General features: G+C 39.4%; 1 protein-coding gene across 3 annotated transcripts in view; it reads left to right on the top strand.

The window, feature by feature from the left end:
- Positions 1-24,284, top strand: part of UNC80 (unc-80 subunit of NALCN channel complex) — a 185,781-nt gene that overhangs the window by 146,704 nt on the left and 14,793 nt on the right. For 2 of the 3 annotated variants that reach the window (XM_087941060.1, XM_087941004.1), the window contains exons 56-63: positions 1,010-1,216; positions 1,386-1,570; positions 1,878-2,043; positions 3,407-3,586; positions 6,639-6,777; positions 8,278-8,334; positions 20,484-20,565; positions 20,791-20,902. In XM_087941060.1, the coding sequence (XP_087797186.1) occupies positions 1,010-1,216; positions 1,386-1,570; positions 1,878-2,043; positions 3,407-3,586; positions 6,639-6,777; positions 8,278-8,334; positions 20,484-20,565; positions 20,791-20,902 (1,128 nt within the window). The remainder of the gene's footprint in view (positions 1-1,009; positions 1,217-1,385; positions 1,571-1,877; positions 2,044-3,406; positions 3,587-6,638; positions 6,778-8,277; positions 8,335-20,483; positions 20,566-20,790; positions 20,903-24,284) is intronic. The other variant, XM_087941122.1, reaches the window with a different exon arrangement.

Raw genomic sequence — 24,284 nt, 5'->3', positions numbered from 1 at the left:
TGCATTGTTATACCTTCATGTTTTTTTGGGCACAAGCATTCTTTCTGGTGTATTGTCTGTAGCGTTCGTTGAGGACTTGGATGAGAACCTTGGTGTGTTGTAGTGTCCTTCTCTCATTTCAGCTGTGTTTTCTGAATTAAATCTTTGACAGAGGAACTCCCCTTTTTGAAATCACCACATGACAGAACAGGCCGGACAAAGCAAAAATTCACCTATATGTAAGAAAAAATGGGGACATACAAGAAAAACACACAGCTTCTATATAAGCTACTCTTCCTGTATGGTTTAAACTCTCTTATTTAAAATGTCTGCAGTACACCTGATTTTGTTCGAAAGGGTTCATTCATATTTTCTGGCTGGGCTCTGATCTGCCACCTGACAGTTTATGTGAGAGGGTACAGCTTAGTCCTTAGGGCTAAGGCCTGTATACATCTCTTTGGTTAGCAAGCCCAGAGAGAATATGGTAAAGTCCAGCATGAGCCTCAATTCTTAAAGAATCAAAACCGAATAGTGTAGGAATGAGAAGAAAGAGCATGACTCCTTTGTCCTGTCTTGTTGTGTTTGTTCTTGAATAACTTTGTCTTTTGCTTACAAAAGGAAAAGGTAGAGAAACTTCTTTTTTTTTTTAGCATATGGTATGTGTTAACCAGGGATCACTGAGGTGGCTGGCTGCCTCTGTGAAAGGAATTTTTTTGGGCGGTGTTATCTTTACCCGTGGGATGCCTGAATGCCGGTGGGCATTTGGGGGAGGCTCCCTTCTTGTCCCTATGCAGTTTATTCACTCACAGGAATCGAGCCGCCGACCTCAGTGGTGCGCAGACTCAGCATCTTACCATGTGAGCCACTGTGGCCCCAGTAGGGGCCCCAGTAGTGAAACCACATGATGGCACTCAGTATGGAAACTGATTGTGATTTACAGAACATTTATGTGTCATCATGTGGTGTTTGAATCTTTTATAGGAATCAACGCCTGATCTGCTCTTTGTCTTTTCCTTTTGATATCATGCAGACAGCCCTTGGCTGGAGCAGCCTGAAGTTCTCCTGCTGCTCCAGACAGTCATTAACATTTTACTGCCACCTCGCATTATTAGCACTTCACGTAGTAAGAACTTCATGCTGGAGAGCTCCCCTGCCCACTGCTCCACTCCAGGGGATGCAGGAAAGGACCTGCGTAAGGAAGGGCTAGCTGAATCCACTAGTCAAGCAGCCTACTTGGGTGAGTGAGCATTTCTATCTGCAATGAAAATTGAGATCAAGCTGATCGGATGACAATGTTTTCCTCCCCAAAATAGTATTTTCCAAATCTTGAATGTGCAAGTATGCATGGGTTGTTATTACGAAACTGTTGTTTAATTTTTCGGATTTATTTGTCTCCTTTTTTTTAGCTTTGAAGGTGATCCTTGTTTGTTTTGAGCGACAGCTTGGTAGCCAATGGTATTGGCTGAGTCTGCAAGTCAAAGAAATGGCTTTACGAAAAGTTGGAGGGCTGGCCCTATGGGATTTTCTGGATTTTATTGTACGCACTCGAATTCCTATTTTTGTACTTCTTCGACCCTTTATCCAATGCAAGGTAATTTACTATGATATTAGTCATAATTTCTTTTTGAAATGATATTGCAAACAGGATTTATTATTGTTCTGATAGGGACAAGACATTTCTTTGCAATAAGGTGGTTTTGCTAGTAGGAGCAATACCCCTCAAATCCAGAAATTCAGTTTCAAAAGTATTGGTTTGCAAATTAGTATGCCTGATTCACTTTGGGTTTATAAAAGATAGGCCTCATGATAATGGCTGAGAATAGTTGTTTTGTATGTGCATTAATAGCAAGTAAAATTTCGCAGTCTTCATGGCTGTCTCCTGTCATTGTTATCCTCAGTTGCTAGCCCAGCCAGCTGAGAATCATGAGGAGCTGACTGCCCAACAACACATTGCTGACCAGCTGGAGCGTCGCTTCATCCCCCGCCCTCTCTGTAAGAGCTCTCTCATTGCAGAATTCAATAATGAACTGAAGATCCTCAAGGAGGCTGTGCATAGTGGATCAGGTGAGGACACTGGTGGGAAAGGGAGGCTGAAAGGGGAGGGAACAGGGAAGGTTTGATCAGAAAAGAACATCAATGCCAGCATCACACCAAACCCTAAGTGTTTTTTCTTCTCATCAAACTCATATTATAGAATGAGAAATCTGAATTTTGATAAATAATGTAGGAATCCTCGTTCAAAATTATAAGCAGTTGTAAACTTGAATTGTGATAGTGATTGAAAGATTATTTAGTAAAAAGTAAGTAGTAGCAAATTACAAACTAATTACATCCACAGCATACAAGGAAAATCAATACAAAATGTTCTACAGATGGCACCTTCCTCCTGCTAGATTGGCGGGAGGAAGGTGTTTAACTCAGATCCAAATTGTTGGAAATGTGGAAAAGAAAAAGGCATTTATTTTCGTACCTGGTGGACATGCCAGGAAGTGAAAAAATATTGGAATACAATTAGGCAATGGATAGAATAAATCATGAATCAGAAAATTGAATTTAATCTGGATTAAATTCTGGATTAAATTAGGTATAATAACACAAAATTGCAATAAAATAGATATATTATGTTACATATATTAACAGTTGCAAGGATTTCGTACACACAACTCTGGAAGGAAAAAAGGGTTCCACTGGAAGGCATGGTTATAAAAAAAATAATAGATTATACAATGGACAGATGATAGATTATAGATTATACAATGGACAGATGATAGATTATAGATTATACAATGGACAGATGGACAGGCTAATGATGAAAATAAAAGACAGAGAAGTTTCAATTTATTGTAGGGCCTGGTATGCCTGGTATGAATGGTTTAGAAATAAAAAGAAAATAAAATGACATTTAGGAAAAGAATGAGGGAATATGTAAATATACCATGGAGAAGATTGAGATGTAAGGATAAAAGATATTGATTTATAGTAAGAGTAAGATGTAATGGTAAAGGAATAAGTAAATACATATACTGAAAAATGTGAGGAGATGCAAAAGATGTCATGATGTTGATAACAATGTATAAAGTTTTATTTTATATTTTTAAAATTTGGAAACTTAATAAAATTTATTTTTTAAAAAAGAAAGATTATTTACTAAAAAGTGGAGTTTAATTTATGATCCTGGGAGAAAAATGTGTGATGGTTACTAGTGGTTATTATTTCCAATGAGGCATTCTTAAGGATGGTGAGATTTTTTTGCTATCTCATAGGAGCATGAAATTAAACTAAGTACATTTCAAAAGAAAGCTGCTCCTTTCTTTATCTTTATTACTGTTATTCCTTCACACTCTTCAATTGATGGGTTGGAATCATATGCCTTTTCTTTTGCTTTGATAACATTATTCCACTAGCATGATCGTCATTCATGTTTTAGCTTACCAAGGGAAGACCTCCATCAGCACCGTGGGAACCTCCACCTCTGCTTATCGACTGAGTCTTGCCACTATGTCCCGCTCCAATACTGGCACTGGAACTGTTTGGGAACAGGATAGTGAGCCTTCTCAGCAAGCCTCTCAGGATACTTTAAGCAGGACAGATGAAGAAGACGAGGAAAGTAAGTATTCGCTAACTTAGGCATGATTTTATTTATTTAGTTAATTTCTGTAGTTACCCATTTCAGTCCAGTTGACTCTGATAGGTAGTTATCAACTTACAATCATTTGTTTAACAACAATTCAGTTACAATAGCCTTGAAAAAAGTAAGAGTTATGATCTATACTCGCTCTTACAATCATCCCACCACTCTCATGCAATCATGTGATGATTGGCACATTTATGGCTGGCTGCTATGTCTGCAGCCACATGATTGTCATCTGTGACCTTTTGTGCCAATTTCCACCAAAAAATACCCATTAGGGAAGCCTTAATGATCATGTAATTTTTTTAACAACCATGGTTAAACAACCATTATAAAAATTGTTTTAAAATTGGGTCAGACTCAACTTACAACAGAAATTCCTGTCCCAATTATGGTTCCCCCCCCCAATAAGTTTTTTATTTTTCAGTATTTTGTGGACATTGCATTGACTGGGTCACATATTTTTTAAGCAACAGTAACAATAAAATAGCTATGTGTAATTCTAATCTTCCAACTTGTACAACTTCAACAATGCTAGTCACTTTTCATAATCCATTTCTCATTTCCCCACTAATTCATTTAAACATAAATAACATTTCTTTGTGCCCTGTATTTATAGTCCCTAAATACTATTATTTAATATTTTTGAGAATTATTCATATTTCCACCATAACTTCAAATATTAACAATATTTAATCAATCCTGGAAGTGTATCTCAAAATTCCACACAATTGTCTCGTAGGATATTCTGTTGAATGACATTAATAATCCAAGTCCAAGTCCAAATTAACCCAATAGTCCAAGTCCAAATTAATCCACTAGATTCCTCTAGTCTTTCAAATCCACAATCCAATAGCCAAATTTAATTAAGTTTAGTTATTTGCAAATTAGTTCCTTTTATAAATCTTCCAAAGGGCAAGAAAAAAAAGGCTCAGTAAATGTTCTCAAATTATCCAAGTTGTCAACAGTAGAGTCAAAGTCAGGCCATCCTCCAGATGTTATTGGTTCTATTCTGTGTATTAGGCTTTGTGTGTGTTGAAATAACTTTCATTAAGTATGTTGCAGCTTCTTCCAGTAGATGGCTCTCTTATCCTAAATCCAATGTTAAATAGTCTGTCAAAAATAGTTGATTTCTGATTAAATCCAGGGGGTTTAAAAATACAAATAAACCAGATAATTTCTCCCAGAAATTGCTTTTCAAATTATTTGAGCTTTTTCCAAGCTTTCTATATTTTATTAGCTTCTCTTGGGCTTCTTTCACCTCTTTGTTCTCATTTTTTTTTCTCCGTGTGTCAATTCACTGCTATCTTAAGCTTGGGAGTGATCTTTTAATATTCTTATAGTTATTTCAAATCTTTAGAGTAGAAATTGGTAATTATCTCACCCAGTTTCAATGCGATGTCCATACACTGCTCCAGCACAAATGTTGTGGTCCCAGTTGTCCCAGCTTCATGACTACCAAAAAATGGCTGTTGTCCCTGCTGCCATTCAGGGAGAGCTTGCTTCGGACCTAATGAGGAAATTACAGGTTCCTCGTGGTCAGCGAAGTGGCTCTCCTTCCTTCACTGCCCCCCCACGACGACTATGACCCCATATGGTCTCCTGACAGCGGTTACCAGCTGGATTTTGTGGGGCTCAGCAGAGCCCACTATTTTCCAGCCGTTCTCACCACGACGTCAACTGAAAGCTCTCAATTATGGTCTTAAATTGAAGATTACCTGTAGTGCACATTTGGCCTTGCAATTCAGCCTCCTACTCAGTTAGGAATTTTTATGCGTAGCTGGAGTGTTCCTCTCTGGGGAACAGACTTGGCAGCAGACTTCCTGCTTATTTTTCTTTGGATAGAACTTTTCTCACCATTGGGCTCCTGTGAATCTAGCTAAAAGAAAAGATGCCAGGACATTAAGACCCAGGATGGCAGAAATCAAAGGAGTTCTCCTCTTTTCCTTAAATCAAACCCCGACACTTCATTCTTTAGGTGACTAGCCCAAGTAAGTGTTTATCCACATACAAGTAGTCCTTGACTTATGATCACAATTGAGCCCAACATTTCTGTTCCAAAGTGAGACATTTGTTATGTAAATTTTGCCCCATTTTATGACCTTTATGGCCACAGTTGTTAAGTGAATCATTGCAGGTGTTAAATTAGTAACAGGGTTGTTAAGTGAACCTGGCTTCCCCATTGATTTTGCTTGTCGGAAGGTCACAAAAGGGGATCACACGACCCCAGGACATTGAAATGGTCATAAATATGAGTCAGTTCCCAAGCATCTGAATTATGATCACATGACCATGAGGATGCCGCAACAGTTATAAGTGTGAAAAATGATCATAAATCACACACACATCTGCCAAAGCTGGCAGGGCAAGCCTCTATAAACAGGGTGCAGACATTACACTCACTTACATTGATTATGTTTCTTAGTTGGAAAATAAAACACCTGCAAACAACCAAACAAGCTAAGCCCACATGCTAAATAAATGACAGGTTATAATGGCAAGAGAGATGGAGAGTCCCTCTTGAGTCTTGGCAGCCATGACAGGCCTGGCATTGCTAGCCAAAGAAATACCTACAGAAGAAGTTTTCATCCCGACAGGCTGATCCTTGAAGGACTTTCATTCTTCCTTCTGTACAGGCTGTCTTAACACACGGGCCTGATGGGCACTTGCCTGTGAGGCCCACGAGCATAGGGGCCCCATACTAATCTTTGTATGTTAACCCTTCAATGCACCTTGTATCATATGAATACAGCAACTGTATGGCTTACTGAATATTATTTTATAGTGTTTTTCAAGTCTCATGTATTGTTCAAATGTTTATCATGTTGATTAGTTGTTGCTGCACAGCATGTTTTTAATGTTTCAACACAGATTTTGTTAGAAGTGCCAATAGAATAAATATATGTTTAATTTTATGGACCATTTACATTTTTATTCCTGAGAGAAGTTGTTGTAGGGGGCCCAATACACTGCTTTGCCCAGGGCCCATAATACTGTTAAGACAGCTCTGCTTCTGTATTCTTTTCAGATGATTCAGTAAGCATGCCCAGTGTGGTAAGTGAACAGGAAGCATACCTTATGGGTACCATAGGGAGGAGGCGATTCTCCAGCCATCTCTCCAGCATATCTGCACCTCAGCCTGAAGTGGGGATGTTACCCAGTCAAAGGTAATGTGGGAATGGCCTACTTTTCATTTCCTGATATTTTTCCCAAGAACAGAAATTACAAAAGTGTAATATAGCTTGCAAGTCAGAGATGTTGGGGTGAAGACCAGACAAAATAAAGCAGACCCAGTCCTGGCTTTTAACGAGGGTTTGCAAAAGAGATATATTTAGTTATCATTCCCCCAGAAATGGAGGAATACAGGAATAGTTATTCACAAACTAGTAAAGCAACAGCTTTGGATTGCAATGATTTATATTCACAATCATTTTGCAAGTATTAGAGATCCCTGTAACACCCCGCCCCCCCAACTTAATTAAGATAACTAACTGACATGGATTTAAACTGGTGATATATCCCTAACAGTGCTTGGGTAGATTTTTCTTAGATAGTTCTGAACAGTGAAAACACAATACAGGAGATGAAACTTTATAAAACTAGGCTATCAATTGGAAAACAAATTGGTCTGAATTCACTCTGTAGGCTCTCATGATTGCTTTTCTCATTGCTTAAAAACAATTTTATTAGAATTTTAAAAATATCACAGAAGAGCCAAATATCTTCTGTGGCTCATCTCCTTTGGAAACAGATATGGCTGTTTTAATTCCTCACAGAAAGCTGCTCGTTGCATTCTGCAGGCCCTCTTCCAGGTCAAATCTACTACGCTGCTAGCAGTTGTCAGTCTGTTTCAAATAATTTTGGCTTTAATACAAAAGAAATCACGTTTATCTTGCCTTTAATATTTTAAAAAATCAGTAAAGTTCTGCTATATATTCTACTTATAAGCTGAAAAAACATTTTTCTGATTGTATTTGGGAGGGGGAATCATTAGAATTACAAGGATTTATCAGTTTAATTAATTTTTGATTCCCAACAACTGAGAAGTGAAACAGATAAGGTTTGAACATTTTTTGAGTGAAGTCCTGTTTATATAGCTGGATGTCTCGAAGATCCCATCATCACAAGAAAGCATAGACTTGCTGAGGATATTTTAATTATCTTTCCAAATATACAGTTGGGAGATCAGAGGATTGGAAGTTCTTCTACGTCCTAGGGTTGGATAAATGTCATACTCCATATATCCTCTCCAAATAAGGCTTTTTGGCATCTCCCACCTCAATAATTAAGTTCAATGGCTGGGAAGTAGAGGAAATTGGAAAGCTCAAAATGCCTGTTTATGGCTACGAAAAGAAAGATGGTTTACTACTATGAATTGTATTTTTCACTGAGACTAGATGGAAGTTAGTCTCCAAATATATTGTATAAATGTGGAGATTCATTGCATCACATCTTCTCTATGCAGGAAGCTCTTTAGACTGGAGGAAAATTCGTCTTTCAGTTTTTTATTTGCTTCTCTTCAGTGAATTAGTGTTGAGGCCAATTTGCTCTCCTTTATTTTCTCTGCTATCCTTCTGATACTTATTTTCTTTGAACACAGAGACAATTGCATGCTTTAAAAACATATTTTCTTCCTTAAATGCTTCACCTCCTTGCCCATCCTGCAGTGAACCCAATGTCCTCGATGACTCCCAGGGCCTGGCCGCTGAGGGCAGCCTCTCTAGGTACCGTGTTTACCCTACTGTATGTCAGTGTCTGTGCTGGGAACAGTCTGCTCCCTATCTTCACTGTCTTTCTTCCATCCCGATTCTCTTTTCCTCCATTTCAGTTTCTTGTTCTTCACGGATGGTTAGGCCTGCAAGACAAAGGTGTAGCAACCTGAGCAAGCTGTAAGCTCTGGCTCCATCAACCTCTATTGGCAAAATAGAATTCAAAAAGCGGTGTGGAGCAAAGCTGCCAAACCATCTAGTTTATCTGTTGGAGCAGTTCTTTTCTTGTCTCATTCCCATTGTATTTTTGACCATAGGAATATATGAAACATTTATCACCCATTACTAACAAATATATTTCAGGTACATGGTGGAGACTTTTAAAAATAAAGATGCTTTCAATTTGTTCATACTATTAACTAGTATGTTAATCTTGTATACGCATTAGGTTAGTGTCCATATAGATTAATCATAACAATATGGCTGTGCAGAGTTAGCAGCTTGTGCTTGTCAGAATTACATTAGCTCTTTTTGTAAATGGCTTGATTACAATGCTGTTTTATACTACAGCTAGTCCTCAACCCACCACCAATTCCACCAGTCCTATTTTGGGTTTACTTACTTACAACCCAGATTCAAAGTTCTAACAGTTGGCCACCCACAGTAACATGATTAAGCTTCAGACATTTGGCAATGTGGCCCATTTACAGCCATTTGCAAAGTCCCACGGACCCATAACCAATGTTAGGACAATTCTGCCAAAAACTGCCATTTACTTCCAGTTTTCAACAAAATCACACCCATAGCAAACCATTGTTTCACTTAACAACCATACTGTTTGCTTAACTGTGGTGTTCACTTAATGACTGTCATGACTTACGACCATGACAGGCAGACTCCATCATAGTCGTAAATTGAGGACTACCTGTATGAAAGTGGATTATCTGGATTTTACTTTCACCTTCTAAAGCAGGCAACTATTTATTCTCAAGAAAGTGAAGGGGGGAAAAAAACCCAAGAAGAACCTTGTTTTCAGCTCTTGTTCCTTTTTGTGTATGCCTGTAATAGTTATAAATGTAATGCTTCTGGTTACTAAAGAGAGATTGCAGAAATAAGTGGATGTAATTGGTTAGTGTAATATCCTTATTGTGATTACAGCTTCAAGCATTAATCAAACCTTAACCCATTTCCCCAGCAAAAAAAAAGAACATGTTCTCTTGAAATCTGACATCTGGCAATGTTTTTCTTAAAATTAAAAACCCATTATAAAAAATTGTATCTGTTGTGTGAAGACTGCTCCTTCTTTAATACTTGGTCAGTCAGGCAATAAATTAAATAAATAAATTAAATAAATTAAATAAAGTAAATTACTTCTTTGCTTTAATTTATCATTGTTTTCAGATATTAAAAACAGGAGATTACATATCATTGGGTTTGCCACATCAATTATTCTCATAATTCACAAAGATCAATGTATTTATGTTAATTTGCCCTAGCCACATGAATCAATCTTATGGTCATGATGTGAAAACATATGTTGGAGAAAAAATATACTTTTATGTATAGAAAGTAGGAATTTAAAACATGAATCAAACATCCTGATGTGTCTGAACATGTATTAAATGAAAAAAATGAAATAAAATAAACTTATCTGAAGCCTCATTGACTTCAGTAGCATAACTTTCTGGACAGATATATAGGGTGTTCCAGAAATAATACAGCTGTCAAAATTTGGGAATAAATCTGAATATTTTTTTAAATTAGTAACTTTGTGCAGGAGATTATGATAATGAATTTATTTACTCTGTAACTACTATATTATTTCTGTGAAATCCAATGGATAGGATTGCATTTGAAGGATTTTTTTCCAAAGGCAACTTAACTCAAAATAAATATAAACCACATTTTCTATATGGTGAACAACATGCATAGGATTAATTAGAATGGATTTTTTTTTAACCATCAAGCAATAGTTGGCATTGTATAGATGATCAATTAATAAAAAGTACTTAGAACTTATAAATTAGTAATATTTCATTGTGTTATTAAATCAGTATGCTTAGGAATAGTACCCCCACTTATATGGAAGGTAACTACTAGGATGCTTATGTTTACATTCCATCTTTAAATTTTTAAAATGAAATAAACAACCTGATGAGAATTTTAAAACATTAATATTGAAATATTAAATGAAAGAGAGCAACAGATGACAAAAAGTATTAAAAATTGTCACCTGAATTTGGGTAGAATTAGCTGTGGGAATTTTTTTCTAGACAAAAATCTATTTTCTCCAAACTTGTTTGAAAGTTGATAATACTAGTAAAATTTAAAAGACAATATAGAGGGCCCTATATTGGATTGGCTTATGTATGGAGCAGCCCCTAAGGATATATTCAACTCAGCATCTTTGTTTTATTGTTATTCTTAGCATCATTTATTATACCATTATCTGCTTAAATTCAATTTCAAAACAAAACAAAGTAATGGCTTGCAAAGACCACAGTGACTAAACCTGAATAAGTATCTGAAGGTATGATTCTACTATATAACACTAGCTAGCTCGATAATCCTCTATAAGTATAGTTGTAACTGCTCTCTTACAAAGAAGTTGTCTTCCTCAGAAACTTAAGCTGGGGAAAATACTAAATGACAGTCATTTGCACTGTGTAATCATAAATATTAAGGAGTTGTTAGTTCAGTTAAGATGTTAATAGAGTGAAACAGGAGCAATTTTCCACTATTCATAGCTGGTTTTCAGGTTCAGCACTGGTGTAGAAAAAGGACCATACCACTTAGCTAGTTTATGTATTAAATTCTTTGCATTTCAAGTTTATTTAAATCCGGACAATTAATCAGACATAACAATATCAATATGTGCCCCATCTTTTTCCCATTTCCACCACCTTTGGAATTGCAGGCAGTACTGGTATTAGTCAGGAGAGCAAACTATTTATTTATTTATTTAATTTATATTGCCGCCTATTTGCCCGTGGCAACTTGAGGTGGCTTACACAATGTAAAACCTTATTTAAAACAAAAAATAAAAAACAATAAAATAACAAAAAGAATCAAATAAATTAATAAAATCTTGGAAAAATAATAATAATAATAAAATAAATAAATAATCCCCACCCCCCAACTCTCACCCCCCACCCCAACAAAAGCAGATCACACTAGCCATTTGATGGGTTCCATCCCGCTCTGGGTTCCCCAGGCCGGCTGGCAGAACCAGGTCTTCAGTGCCTTCTGAAAGAGTGCTAGAGTGGGGGGGGGGCATTCTAATCTCTGGGGGAATGATATTCCAGAAAGAGGGAGCCACCATGGAGAAGGCCCTTCTTCTAGGTTCCACCAGGTATATCTCCCTCAGGGATGGGACCTGCAACATTCCCTGCCTTCCCGCTCTAATGGGTCGGATAGATGTGACCAGCAAAAGACATTCCCTCAGATGACCCAGTCCCAAGCCATGAAGGGCTTTAAAGGTGACAACCAGCACCTTGAATTGCACCCGGAAGCAAATCGGCAACCAATTTAGCTCCTGCAGGAGAGGTGACACATGTGCATACCAGGGTCTGCACAAAGCCATGTGGGCTGCTGCATTTTGCACCAATTGGAGCTTCTGGATGCTTTTCAAGGACAGCCCCATGTAGAGCACGTTGCAATAATCAAGGTGGGAAGTGACTAGGGCATGAGTGATTGTGTGTAGGGACCATTGGTCCAGGAAAGAGCGTAACTGATGCACAACCCACAGTTGTACAAAGGCCCTCCTGGCCATGACCGCCACCTGCTCTTCAAGTTCAGGAAAACCCCTAGATTATGCACAGGGTCTGCTGGGGTAGTGCCACCCCATCCAAGACCAAAGGTGACAATTCTCCCTGAGCCAACGAACCCCAAACCCAGAGCCACTTGGTCTTGCAAGAGCTTAATTTCAATCCATTGCTCCCCATCCAGCCCCTAACAGCATCCAGGCACTGCAAGAAAGAGGACACAGCAACACTTAACTCACCAAGGGCCGAGACATACAGCTGAATATCATCAGCATATTGGTGATACTTCAGTACATGGTGACAGATGATCTCACCCAGCGGTTTCATATAAATGTTGAACAGGAGCAGAGAGAGTACCGAGCCCTGTGGAACCCTGTAAAGCAGTGGGTGGGGGCTGGATCTCTCCCCTCCTGTCAACACTGACTGAGAGTGGCTGCAGAGGAAGGAAATGAACCAAGACAGCACAAGGCCTCTCACTCCCATCCCCTGAAGACACCCCAAGAGAATCCCATGGTCAATGGTATCAAAAGCCACCAAGAGGTCAAGTAGAGCAAGGTTGGATGCACTATCCCCATCCCGCTCCCTCCAGAGATCATCCAAAAGTGCGACCAATGCCGTTTCTGTCCCAAATCCAGGCCTGAATCCTGACTGGTAGGGGTTGAGATAATCCATTTCATCCAGAAACCACTGGAGCTCTGCATGACCACCTTCTCAACAACCTTCCTCAAAAAGGAAAGATTGGAGACAGGTCGGAAATTATCCAACTGGGTAGAGTCCAGCGATGGTTTCTTAAGAAGAGGGCAGACCACAGTCTCCTTAAAGTGCTGGGGCACCGTCCCCTCCTGTAGAGAAGCATTAATCACCACCAGAATCCACCCACCTGTCATCTCCTGAGAAGCTTTCACAAGCCAGGAGGGACATGGGTCTAAAACATAGGTGCTTGTGCGCATACTTCCTAGGATCCTGTCCACTTCCTCAGGAGGAACAGGGTCAAACCGTTCCCAGATAACAGGGCAAGAACTTGCCTCAGGAGCTTCCACCAGACCAGCAACCGCGCCGGCATCTAACTGGGAACGAAGTGGAGTGATTTTGTCTTCCAGAAAATCCGCAAATTCCTCAACGCACCCCTTCAGGTGGACAATCTCTTCCTTCCCTAGGAGGAGACGGCTCACCTTAAAGAGGGTCACTGGGTGATTATCTGTAGACATTGCTTACTTGATTGTTGGTCTGAAGTTGACCTTGGAGTTAATCTATGCTGATCTGAGTGCTGATTACTGGTGAAGAGGTGCTGGAGTCTTTTTCTCTTTAGGGCTGGTTGATTGTCTCCTTTGCCTAGTCTATAGATGTTGTTAATGTGACAAAGAGTATGGCCTTGATCATCAGAAGGATCTGATATCAAGGCAATGATCAGATAAACAATACTTGAACCCAGGCCAAGAAAGTAATTTGGGAGAACACCTCAGACACAAACAGTCCCCCCAATTCTCCTGAAAGTAAAAGAGGGAGGAAAGGTAGTATTCAGACTTGCAGGATTGGTGGCAGCCATATCAGATATACCAGACTAAGAAACACTTTGCAGATCTAAGATATTTTTATTACTGCTTTATTACTTTTATTATAACAGCTTTAGTATCAGAATTCTGCAGCTCTGGCCAGGTATCTAATACATGTGCATCAATTCAATTTTCCATACAGTGAGTGCGGTATTACTACTGTGCATTTTCATCAAAGGTGTTCTGTCGCCAGACAAAAGAGACTCGAAGACCGGAGTTGAATTCAGCTCTTTATTAGTAACCAGTAACTTCAACTAAAGTCGAGCCGCGGCAGCCCTTTTTATAGCGGCTGCTAGCGGCTCGCAACCAATGGCATTTATTTAAACTTCCCACCGCTTAGGCAGCCAATTCGAAACTGTCATCATTAACCAATCGTTATGTTGCATTAACTAACTAATAGGAATGTAGTCTTAGAAGTCTCTATTTGAATACACTACACCCCTCCCCTCTTGGTTTGCTCCAATGTTACGTGACATAATTGCGCAGGTAGGCAGGGCTCTTGTGAGTCCTAGTTGACCTGCGCAGTTTAGTCCCTATGTTGGTCTCCACCGGTTTGGACAGGCCTGCTGTCCTTCCCGTTCTTCTCCTTGGAACCTCCTGGAAGGGTGCCTCAGCCATGCCGCTCCCTCCGTGCCTTGTTGGGTTGATTGGGTTCTCGCTGCGCACTTGGTTGGTTGGACGGACGGTGTGGTCTCCTCGCATTGTGTGCAGGCAGGTAGAGTCGGCTTGACTGCTTCTTTCCTGAGGTTCCTTCAGTTCTTTTTTTTCAAAGTCTTCTAATGGTAAGTGATTTTTATTTCTTTTCTGGGTTTGCTGTTTCCGGTTGGTGTTTTGTAACTGGATGATTTTCATTTTCTTTATTATTAAAGGGTTCCCCCCCACTCTGGATTTTTTATTATTATCTGGGGGTGTTTGGGAAAATGTTTGTTCCGCGTTTCAGGGATCATCGGGGTCTCGTTCGATGTGTCACGACCGTAGTTGATCGATGTGTCATTTCCATGATCTACTGTCAGCTGTTTCTAGTCGGTAGGAACGAGGGCCAGTGATTTGTGTGATTGTTGCCGGTAACCACAATGGTTCTCCGGTAAGATTTTTTGCATATACTAAGTCGCCTGGTAAGAAAGAACGGTACTTACTGGATGAGTCTGGTGGCTTTTCGGGGTTGTAAGTGGGGTGCAGCCTATCCAAGTAGGAATGCAACTTTCTTCCCATCAATAGTTCAGCCGGGCTCTTGTTTGTGGCCGTGCATGGTGTTATATGTTGGATGGTGAGCATGGTGTTGATTTTTTCTTGCATATCATTTCCGTCAAGCTTTTCCAATGCTTCTTTCGTGCAACAAACCATGCATCCCGCTCTTCCGTTCGCCGCCGGATGAGCTGGGACTGTCAAAGTGTGTCGTATTCCATGTTCTGCTAGGAATTGTTCAAAAGCCAAGGCTGTAAACTGTGGCCCATTGTCCAATACTACTACATCTGGTAGACCGTGGGTGGTGAAAAGTTTTAAAAGTTGTTTGGTGACAGCTTCTGTTGTTGTTGAATTCATGATGACGACTTCCAACCAGTTGGAATAGGCATCCACAATGATTAGGTAAGTATATCCTTTTGTAGGGCCTGTGAAATCCATATGGATTCTTGACCAGGGGCCTCTGGGTGTCTCCCAGTCAAGAACCGGTGCTGAAGGGGGGGGGGTCTGGATGATTGGCATTTGTTACATGTCTTAACCCAGGTTTCAATGTCTTTATCTATTCCTGGCCACCAAACGTAGCTTCGGGCCAGGGACTTCATCTTTACCATGCCAGGGTGTCCTTCGTGTAACATGTTTAGCACATCTTCTTGTAATTTTTGATGGACAACCACCTGGTCTCCCCACAAAATGCACCCTTTTTCAATTGATAATTCAGTTTGCCGGTTTTTAAAAGGTTTAAAAGTCTCAGTTTTTATGTTCTCCGGCCAACCCCGTTCCACCCAGTTCAATATTCGGGCCATCAGTGCATCTTTAGCTGTTTCCCTTGCGATGTCCAATGCGGTGATGGGCCAATTGGAATCGTTTCAATTTGTAGGGTCTGTGTGGTGGGAACTGGATCGTCATCGTGAACTGGTAATGGTGAGTGGCTTAAAGCGTCTGCGTGGGATATGGCTTTCCCTGGGCGATAAATGAGTTTGTAATTGTAGGCTGCCAGAAATTTTGACCATCTAGTCATTCTTGGGGACAGGATATTGGGGGTGGCCCTGTCTCCGGCTAGGATTCCCAATAGCGGTTTGTGGTCGGTAATCAAAGAAAATGTCCTACCGTATAGGTATTCGTGGAAACGTTTCACCCCCAAGATAGCTGCCATGGCTTCCCTGTCCAATTGGCTGTAGTTCCTTTCGGTCTTGGACAGCATCTTGGAATAGTAGGCGATCGGTGCTTCTCTGCTGTCTGGTAGTGTGTATTGTGCCTATGCTGAAAGGTGAAGCGTTGCAGGTGACAGTTAGAGGTAGTGTGTCACTGTATTGGATCAATACAGATTTTGATGTAAGTCTTTAATTTTTTGGAACGCTGTTTCCTCTTGGTGGCCCCATTTCCAGTTGGCTTTTTTATCGAGAAGTCTATGCAGTGGTTCCGCTACTGTTGCCTTCTGTGGCAGAAAGACATGATAAAAATTAATGAGTCCCAAAAATGCTTGTAGGTCTGTTTTGTTTTTGGGTCTGGGAGCTTCCTTTATTGCTCGTATTTTTTTTTTCGTGGGGTGAATTCCTGCTTCATCAATAAAGTATCCTAGGAACTCGACCTGGTTTGTGGCAAGTTGGCATTTTTCTTTTTTAACTTTGAGTCCTGCTTCTCTGAATTTTGCCAAAACTGCCCTTAAACGGTCTTTTAGTTGTTTTTTGTTTTCGGCTGATATTAGTACATCATCAAAATAGGGTACCACCCCTTTTAGTCCTTGTAGGAGGCGTTCCATTAGGCTCTGGAAAACGCCAGGGGCCACGCTTACACCGAATTGTAATCTATTACATTTAAAAGCTCCTCTATGCGTTACGATGGTTTGCGCCTCTGCTATCTCAGGATGAATGGGTAATTGTTGATATGCCTGCGCTAGGTCGAGCTTCGCAAAAATCCTTCCTCTCCCTAATCAATGCAACAGGTGTTGGACTACCGGAACGGGATATGTGCTCTGTTGCAATGCATGGTTCAGGGTGGCCTTATAGTCACCACAGATGCACACGGACCTGTCAGGTTTTATAGGAGTCACAATTGGGGTTTCCCATCTGGCATGGTCGGTTGGCTCTAGCACCCCCTGAGCAATTAGCTTGTTTAGTTGCTCATCAATTTTTGGTCTTAGTGCAAATGGTACCTGTCTGGCTTTAAGTCTGATGGGTGCTACATTCGGGTTTAAGCTAAATGATATAGGGGTCCCACGGTACTTGTCTAAAGTCCTGTCGAATACGTCATGGAATTCTTCCATCAGGTCTTTTTCCCAGTCCGTCATGATGATGCTGTTGATTCCTGTCACTTCGATTCTGAGCGGTTCGAACCATTCTAACCCGAGCAGGCTGGGGCGATCTCTGTCAATGATGGTTAGTGGAAGAATCTCGGTGTGTCTTTTAAATTCCACTTTGAAATGTCCCAATCCCACTACTGGTATCTTGTTACCCTGGTAGTCTTTGATGATCAGGCTCTGTTCTTCAAGTTCTCTACATTTTATGTCTGGTATCAAACTTTTTATTGTGTTCCATGATACCATTGATAAATACGAACCGGAGTCTACTTCCATTTCACATGGCTCACATTCTGTCAGAACGTTGATTCGAACCTTCTTGGTGTTTGTTGTTCTGGCCGTCCCAATAGTGATTGTTTGATGCGTTTCTTCCTTTTCGTCAAGCCATTGATTTTTACCGTCTCAGCTCCAGCAGCTTCCGGTTGGCCTTTCTTTGTTTCTGGAGGGGGCTACAGCCCTGTCCCTTAGGACTATAGCTCTTTTTGTTTCAGCAGACCCTCGCAATGTGCCACCATTTCTCACAATGCTGGCATGTGGCATCTAAGAATCGACATTCAGACCTCGGGTGGTTTACGCCGCAACCCGCACACTGGAACTTGGGTTTTCTACTTCATCTCTCTCTCCGGTTCCTTTCTGTAGAGTAGAGCCTGTTTACCTCCTCGTCTTCGTCTTCTGAATCGGTTGATGATTCGATGTCCTCATGGTGAGAGGTTGTGGCAGCGTGCTTTTGGGCTCCTTCTATTTTCTTTTCTTTATTCATGCACAGACTGTTCGTTGTAATCATCTGTTTCATTTTTACTGCAGATTTCTTTGCGGCTTCAGCGGCAGTTGCTTCAGCAATGGCTTCGTTCATGGTGATGTTGGGTCGGTTTAGCAGTTTGCTCTGTAGGGTTGCGTCTCTTAGTCCAAGGACTATGCAATCCCTCATGGCTTCATCCATGTTGAGGAACTTGCATGCTCCCCCAATGTCTCTTAATGCTGCTACGAAGTCTCCAATACTCTCACCTTCTAGTTGGTCGTGCTTGTAGAACTCATGCCTTCTAATGAGATTGGATACAGCTGGCGTGTAATGGTTTCTCAACATCCGATTTAGGTCTGGCCAGGCAATCTGTTTAACGTCGTTTGGTCTTGCTAATGCCTTGGCCATTTTGAAGATAGTCGGGCCACAATGCATTAGGAATACGGCTCTCTTTCTCTGGTCAGTGATTCCTTGCAGTTCGTTGCTTTCTCAGGAATCTGTTAATGTATGACTCCCAGTCTTCTTCGGCTGGGTTGAACGGTGCGGGTGGTAAATTGTTGCCGGCCATCTCGTTGGTCCTTCAGCTATCATTGCCACGTGCTTACGGTCTTTGTCTCTTCAATCCCACCTTCGTCGCCAGTGTTCTGTCGCCAGACAAAAGAGACTCGAAGTCCGGAGTTGAATTCAGCTCTTTATTATTCAGCCCTGAACCAGTAACTTCAACTAAAGTTGAGCCACGGCAGCCCTTTTTATAGCAGCTGCTAGCGGCTCGCAACCAATGGCATTTATTTAAACTTCCCGCCGCTTAGGCGGCCAATCCGAAACTGTCGTCATTAACCAATCGTTATGTTGCATTAACTAACCAATAGGAATGTAGTCTTAGAAGTCTCTATTTGAATATACTACAATAGGTATTATTTTCAGGTTGCTGGCTACTATTAGAGAACTTTAAAATCTTGGAAAAATTTGTATCAGTTTGTATTGTCTTTCATAATAGTCTGGTTTCAAGTTTTCATATTGCTATTTTCTTAATTGAAGAAATATGGCCTGGCTGATTAATTTTGTTCCAAGACTATTTGTCACATTCAGCCCAGATTTCTCTTAGGCTTGATTATCACTTATTATTAATTAGTATCCACCTGGAGTGGAGAGGAGGCCTACCTTAAAGCTAGGAGAAATAGATGTAGAATTCTTCATGTGCCTTATGCATTGACTCACCACGGCATGTTTATGGAACAGATGCTGCCAAAGTATTGCAAAATGATGGCATTTTATATATTTTTTTATTTTCTAAAAACCAATAAATATAATAAAACATCTGATAATAAATCTGATAATAAACAGCCAGATTGTTCTAGTTACTGAGCTATCAAGCTAGAAACCAGGAGACTGTGAATGCTAGTCCCACTTTAGGCATGAAAGATAGCTGGGCAACTTTATGCCAGTCATTCTCTCTCAGTCCAGCTCACCTCACATGACATTCATACTTCTATTGCTTATTAAATGGTTACATTACAAATAGGGAGATATAGTAGGGAGACTAACTAAAGAGGCCAAAAGCATAAAAATAATGCATGCTATCATAAGAATTTGTTTTGAATATTAAATTGTATATAGGCTTACTAATGGCATAGGTAAAGGTTGAATGATATGCATTTATCCATTAAAAAGCAATCTTCTGGTTTGCAATTAGGATAGGAATTGATTGTCTTCCTAATATCATTTTCTTTCATTAAAATGCTGGCAAGAAAGCAAATAGATTGATCTAGTTTTTTTTTTTAATGTAAATATCCAGTTTTGGGATCTAGTTTTTAATATACACAAAGTTTAAAAATAATTGCTGTAGTAAGATATTCCTGACTTTTTCATTATGAAAGTATATGAACTCCTTTTATCATTTGTTACATCGGTTTTTTAAAGAATCAAAATATGCAATTGCTTTTTGTGCCTAATTTTGTGCCTAGTATTGATTGTGAAAGCTCTGTATAAGACCTTACTATTTAGGGGACATTTTTGGAAACTCTATTAGCTCTTTAATTCCTTCACAGAGTTTAAAAGTGGGGTATAAATAAGATGATAAATAAATAAATCCCAATTATTTTTTTCTGAGGTGTGCTTATTTAATATGACTTGAAAGTGCAAAGATATGTTTAGTGTGGTAACTTTTTCCCTAAGTCCTGTGCCAATCCTGTGAGTTAAACCTTTGTCAACTGTGTTCATCATTCATTTTGTTGTGTATTGAACTCCAATTATTTAAAACTATGGCATACCTATCAAATCTAATTACAAAGAAAAAAATTAATATTTAACATCTGCAATACAGTGTTTAAAGCTAAGGCTTTAAAATGGCATCCTCATTATTGTCCTCCCTTGATCTGTTATGTCAAAGAAGGGAGAAAATTGTGGAATGGAAGTCATCATTCCTTGGCTAAAAATAAACTTCAGACAACGATAGGATCTTCAGTGCCATTACTCTTCCTATATAACTTAAATAGTGTCTCATAACCTTCAAAGATGGTACTGTATCTTTGAAGTGACTGTGTCATTATTGTTTAACAGCATTTGCAAAGAATTCTTTCTCTAGTCTGTACTATTCTGTAGTCATGCTCACATTCTTGACATTTACACAGGGTAGCGAGTGTGCAGAGTGAACCTGGACACCACAATCTCCTTCTTCAGCAACCATTAGGGAGAAAAAGAGGTCTAAGACAGGTGAGTTCAGAACAAGGTTGTACTCAATTGGATGAAAAAAATCTATATAACTTGTTAAGGGAATTTGTTAAGAGATTTTATATTAAGGAATTTTGTGGACTTTCTGAAACAATAATGATTTCTGAATTAGGGCATGATATGAATAGATGGGAGATAAATACTGATGTAAGTATTTGCAAATCTCAGAATTTCCTTATCTAATTCAATTGCACCCATGCTTTCTAGCTAAGGAGGCCTCTGTTATCACGCCAGAAAACCCAGACTGAATCTCACAGCCGTCACGGAGCACGACTTTCAACAACACGTAGAAGCATACAGCCCAAAACAAAATCAACTGGTGAGGAAACTTTCATAGTATTCTAAGTTTTAAAAAGTTACTGGTTTCCACCAGTGGTGGGATTGAATTTTTTTTACTACTGGTTCTGTGGGCATGGCTTGGTGCGTGTGGCAGGGGAAGGATACTGTAAAATCTCCAGTTAGAGGTGGTATTTGCTAGTTCTCCGGACTACTCAAAATTTCCACTACCGGTTCTCTAGAACTGGTCAGAACCTGCTGAATACCACCTCTGGTTTCCACATATATTAATGCTAGGAGTAGGGAGGAGGCTACTGGGATTGCATTATCGGCATGCTTTGCTTTTGCTATAACAATGTGGGATTTGGGGGAGGGGGCTATTAGATTAGATTAACAGAATTGGAAGGGACCTTGTAGATCATCTAGTCCAACCCCCCGCCCAAGCAGGAGACCCTACACCATTTCTGACAAATGGCAGTCCAATCTCTTTTTGAAAGTCTCAAGTGATGAAGCTCTCACAACTTCCGAGGGCAAGCTGTTCCATTGGTTGATTGTTCTCACTGTCAGAAAGTTTCTCCTTGTTTCCAGGTTAAATCTCTCCTTGTTCAGTTTCCATCCATTCCATCCATTCCATCTGGCCTACAGGTGCTTTAGAAAATAGCTTGACCCCTTTCTCTCTGTGGCAGCCCCTCAAATATTGGAAGACTGCTATCACATCTCCCCTCGTCCTTCTCTTCACTAGATTAGCCATGCCCAATTCCTACAACCATTCATCGTCCCCTCGTCATCCTGATTGCTCTTCTCTACACTTTTTCTGGAGTCTCAACATCTTTTTTGTAATGTGGTAAACAAAACTGGATGCAGTACTCTAGGTGTGGTCTTACTAAGGTTTTATAGAGTGGTATTAGTATTTCCCTTGATCTTGATTGTATCCCTCTGTAAATGCAACTTAGGATTGCATTAGCTTTTTGGGCTGCTGCTGCACACTGCTGGCTCATATTTAGCTGGTTGTCCACTAAGACTCCAAGATCCCTCTCACAGTTACTGCTATTGAGCCTGGTTTCACCCAGTCTATATCTGTACTTTTGGTTTTTCTTGCCTAAGTGTAGGACTTTACTTTTCTCTACATTGAATTTCATTTTGTTAGATATGGCCCAGTGTTCAAGTCTGTCCATCTGGATCTTGAGCCTATCTTCTAGGGTGTTAACTATTCCTGCCAGTTTAGTATCATCTGCAAATTTGGTAAGTTCCCCTTCTATTCCCTCATCTAAGTCGTTAATGTAGATGTTGAAGAGTACTAGGCCTAAGACGGAACCTTGTGGCACCCCACTGCTTACTTCCCTCCATGTAGACTTAGATCCCCTAAGGACTACTCGTTGAGTATGGTTTGTCAGCCAGTTGCGAATCCATCTGGAGGTGATTCTATCTATCCCACTTTTTTCTAGCTTCCCAAGAAGTAGGTTGTGGTCTACTTTGTCGAATGCCTTGTCGAATGTCTAAGTATATTATGTCCACAGTATTTCGTTGGTCTACTGATTTAGTCACTATGTTGAAAAATGAAATAAGATTGGGTTGGCATCTATTTTTAGCAAACCCGTGCTGACTGCTAGTTATTATTTTACTTGTTTCTAGATGTTGACAGATCTGGTTTTTTTTTAATTATCTTTTCTACTATCTTCCTGGGTAATTTTTTAATAAAAGTTTTTTATTTTTATAATAACAACAAAAGACAAACATATAAAACCTTCTTTCTGTTTCACAGTGTGTCAATTGGGTACATATTTCTTTGTGCACAAAATAATATTATCATACAGATTTAACTTGTATATGTTTATAATCATTCTAATCAGCATTTTATATCGCATATATCACTTATTCTATTACCCTTAGCTTTATAATCATTGACTTTCAATAATATATTTCAAATTCATTTTCTTACTCTAACTCATCTATTTATCAATAACAATATATTATACTATACTTATATAATTCAATTCTTTACTCTTCTATCCAGCCATTCATAAAATAAATTCCAAATTTTATAATAGTCTTTTTCTTCTTGTTCTCTAATCGCTATTGTCAATCTACTCATTTCTGCACATCCCATTATTTTCTTAATTATTTCCTCCTCTGTCGGAATTTTTTCATTTCTCCAATTTTGTGTAAATACAATCCTAGCTGCTGTTAATATATTAATAATCAAATACGTTAACTCTTTGTTATAACCCTCAGGCAGAATTCCCAGCAAAAATGTTTCTGGTGTTAAGAATTTTATCACTTGCCCTTTCTATGCAAGTGACAGAAAAAAACGGATGTGATGTTTTCTTTTCTTTTTTTGTCCTTTAACTTTTCCAGGATAGGTAAAGAAACAGAGGAATCCACCAATCACAATGACTGTTGTAACCATTACAACACCAGATAGAATACTAGGCCATTACCAGGACGTAAATAGAGTAAGGGGATCAAATCTGAAAAGGGGTTTCTGAAATTGGCAATATTTCTACCTGGCTTTATGCACATTAGACAAGCAGTGTAGAAATGGCCAAAGAGAGGGATCTGACTCATATATAATTTATATGGCTCACCCTCCCATCATTTTTACAAATGAAATAAACCCTTCTCTACATGAATTTTAAATTTTCCAGCATTATCAGCTTCAGCTAGAGTTCTACAGTCTTCACAAACCAGAAGAGTTCAGAATCCACTAGCAACTAGCACTATATTAATTGGAAATGTTTTGAGGATTTTGAGGGTATTTATTTACATATTTTAGAGTTTGTGTTGCTTTTCCTTATAATATCGGGGTTTTGTAAATCACCATACAAAAATAAATGGGTTATAGGGAGCTAGCGATGCATTTTATTTGGATGAAAAGTATAATGTGTTATTATTTCTATTTTGGGGTTTTTTTGTTTTGTTTTTGGTTATTATTTTGACTGGTAGCTACTCAGGGGCAGTGCACACCCCTATTGTCCAGTCTTATAAAAGCCCTTATTGGCTGACAGTGTTTTGTGAAAGCTGTAAACTCAAAAATGCTAAGAGTATTTTAATACATATGCTAAGAGTATTTTAATGTTCAAATAAATCTGTAGTATGGAAGATAATCTGGAAAATTAAATTTGCTTAAGGTGTGTTGTGGAGGGCTACATGACAGCTGGCGGTGTCTTTATTTATTTGCAAGTAGGATGCCCACTGGATAGTGGCATATGCATACAAATATGATTGTAAGGATGATCTATTAAATGGGTAAGCAAATGTCTGAGAGAACTTCTCTTAGATGTGTTAGCTCTACAGGATCTCTTATCCTTAATCTTTCTTTTGAATTTTTGCCTTTTCCTAATGGCCTATCTATACCCTTAATGTTGTTATTTCTCTCCACTCTTCCCTTAAATCTGATTTGCCTGTAGCCCATCTAATTCCTTGGG

Source organism: Pseudonaja textilis, chromosome 1 (assembly GCF_049901715.1).
Source record: "Pseudonaja textilis isolate UNSWEBS1 chromosome 1, rPseTex1.2, whole genome shotgun sequence".
NCBI classification, from domain to species: Eukaryota; Metazoa; Chordata; class Lepidosauria; order Squamata; family Elapidae; genus Pseudonaja; species Pseudonaja textilis.
The sequence above is the reverse complement of the archived record's forward strand: the minus strand, read 5'-3'. Positions and strand labels throughout refer to the sequence as shown.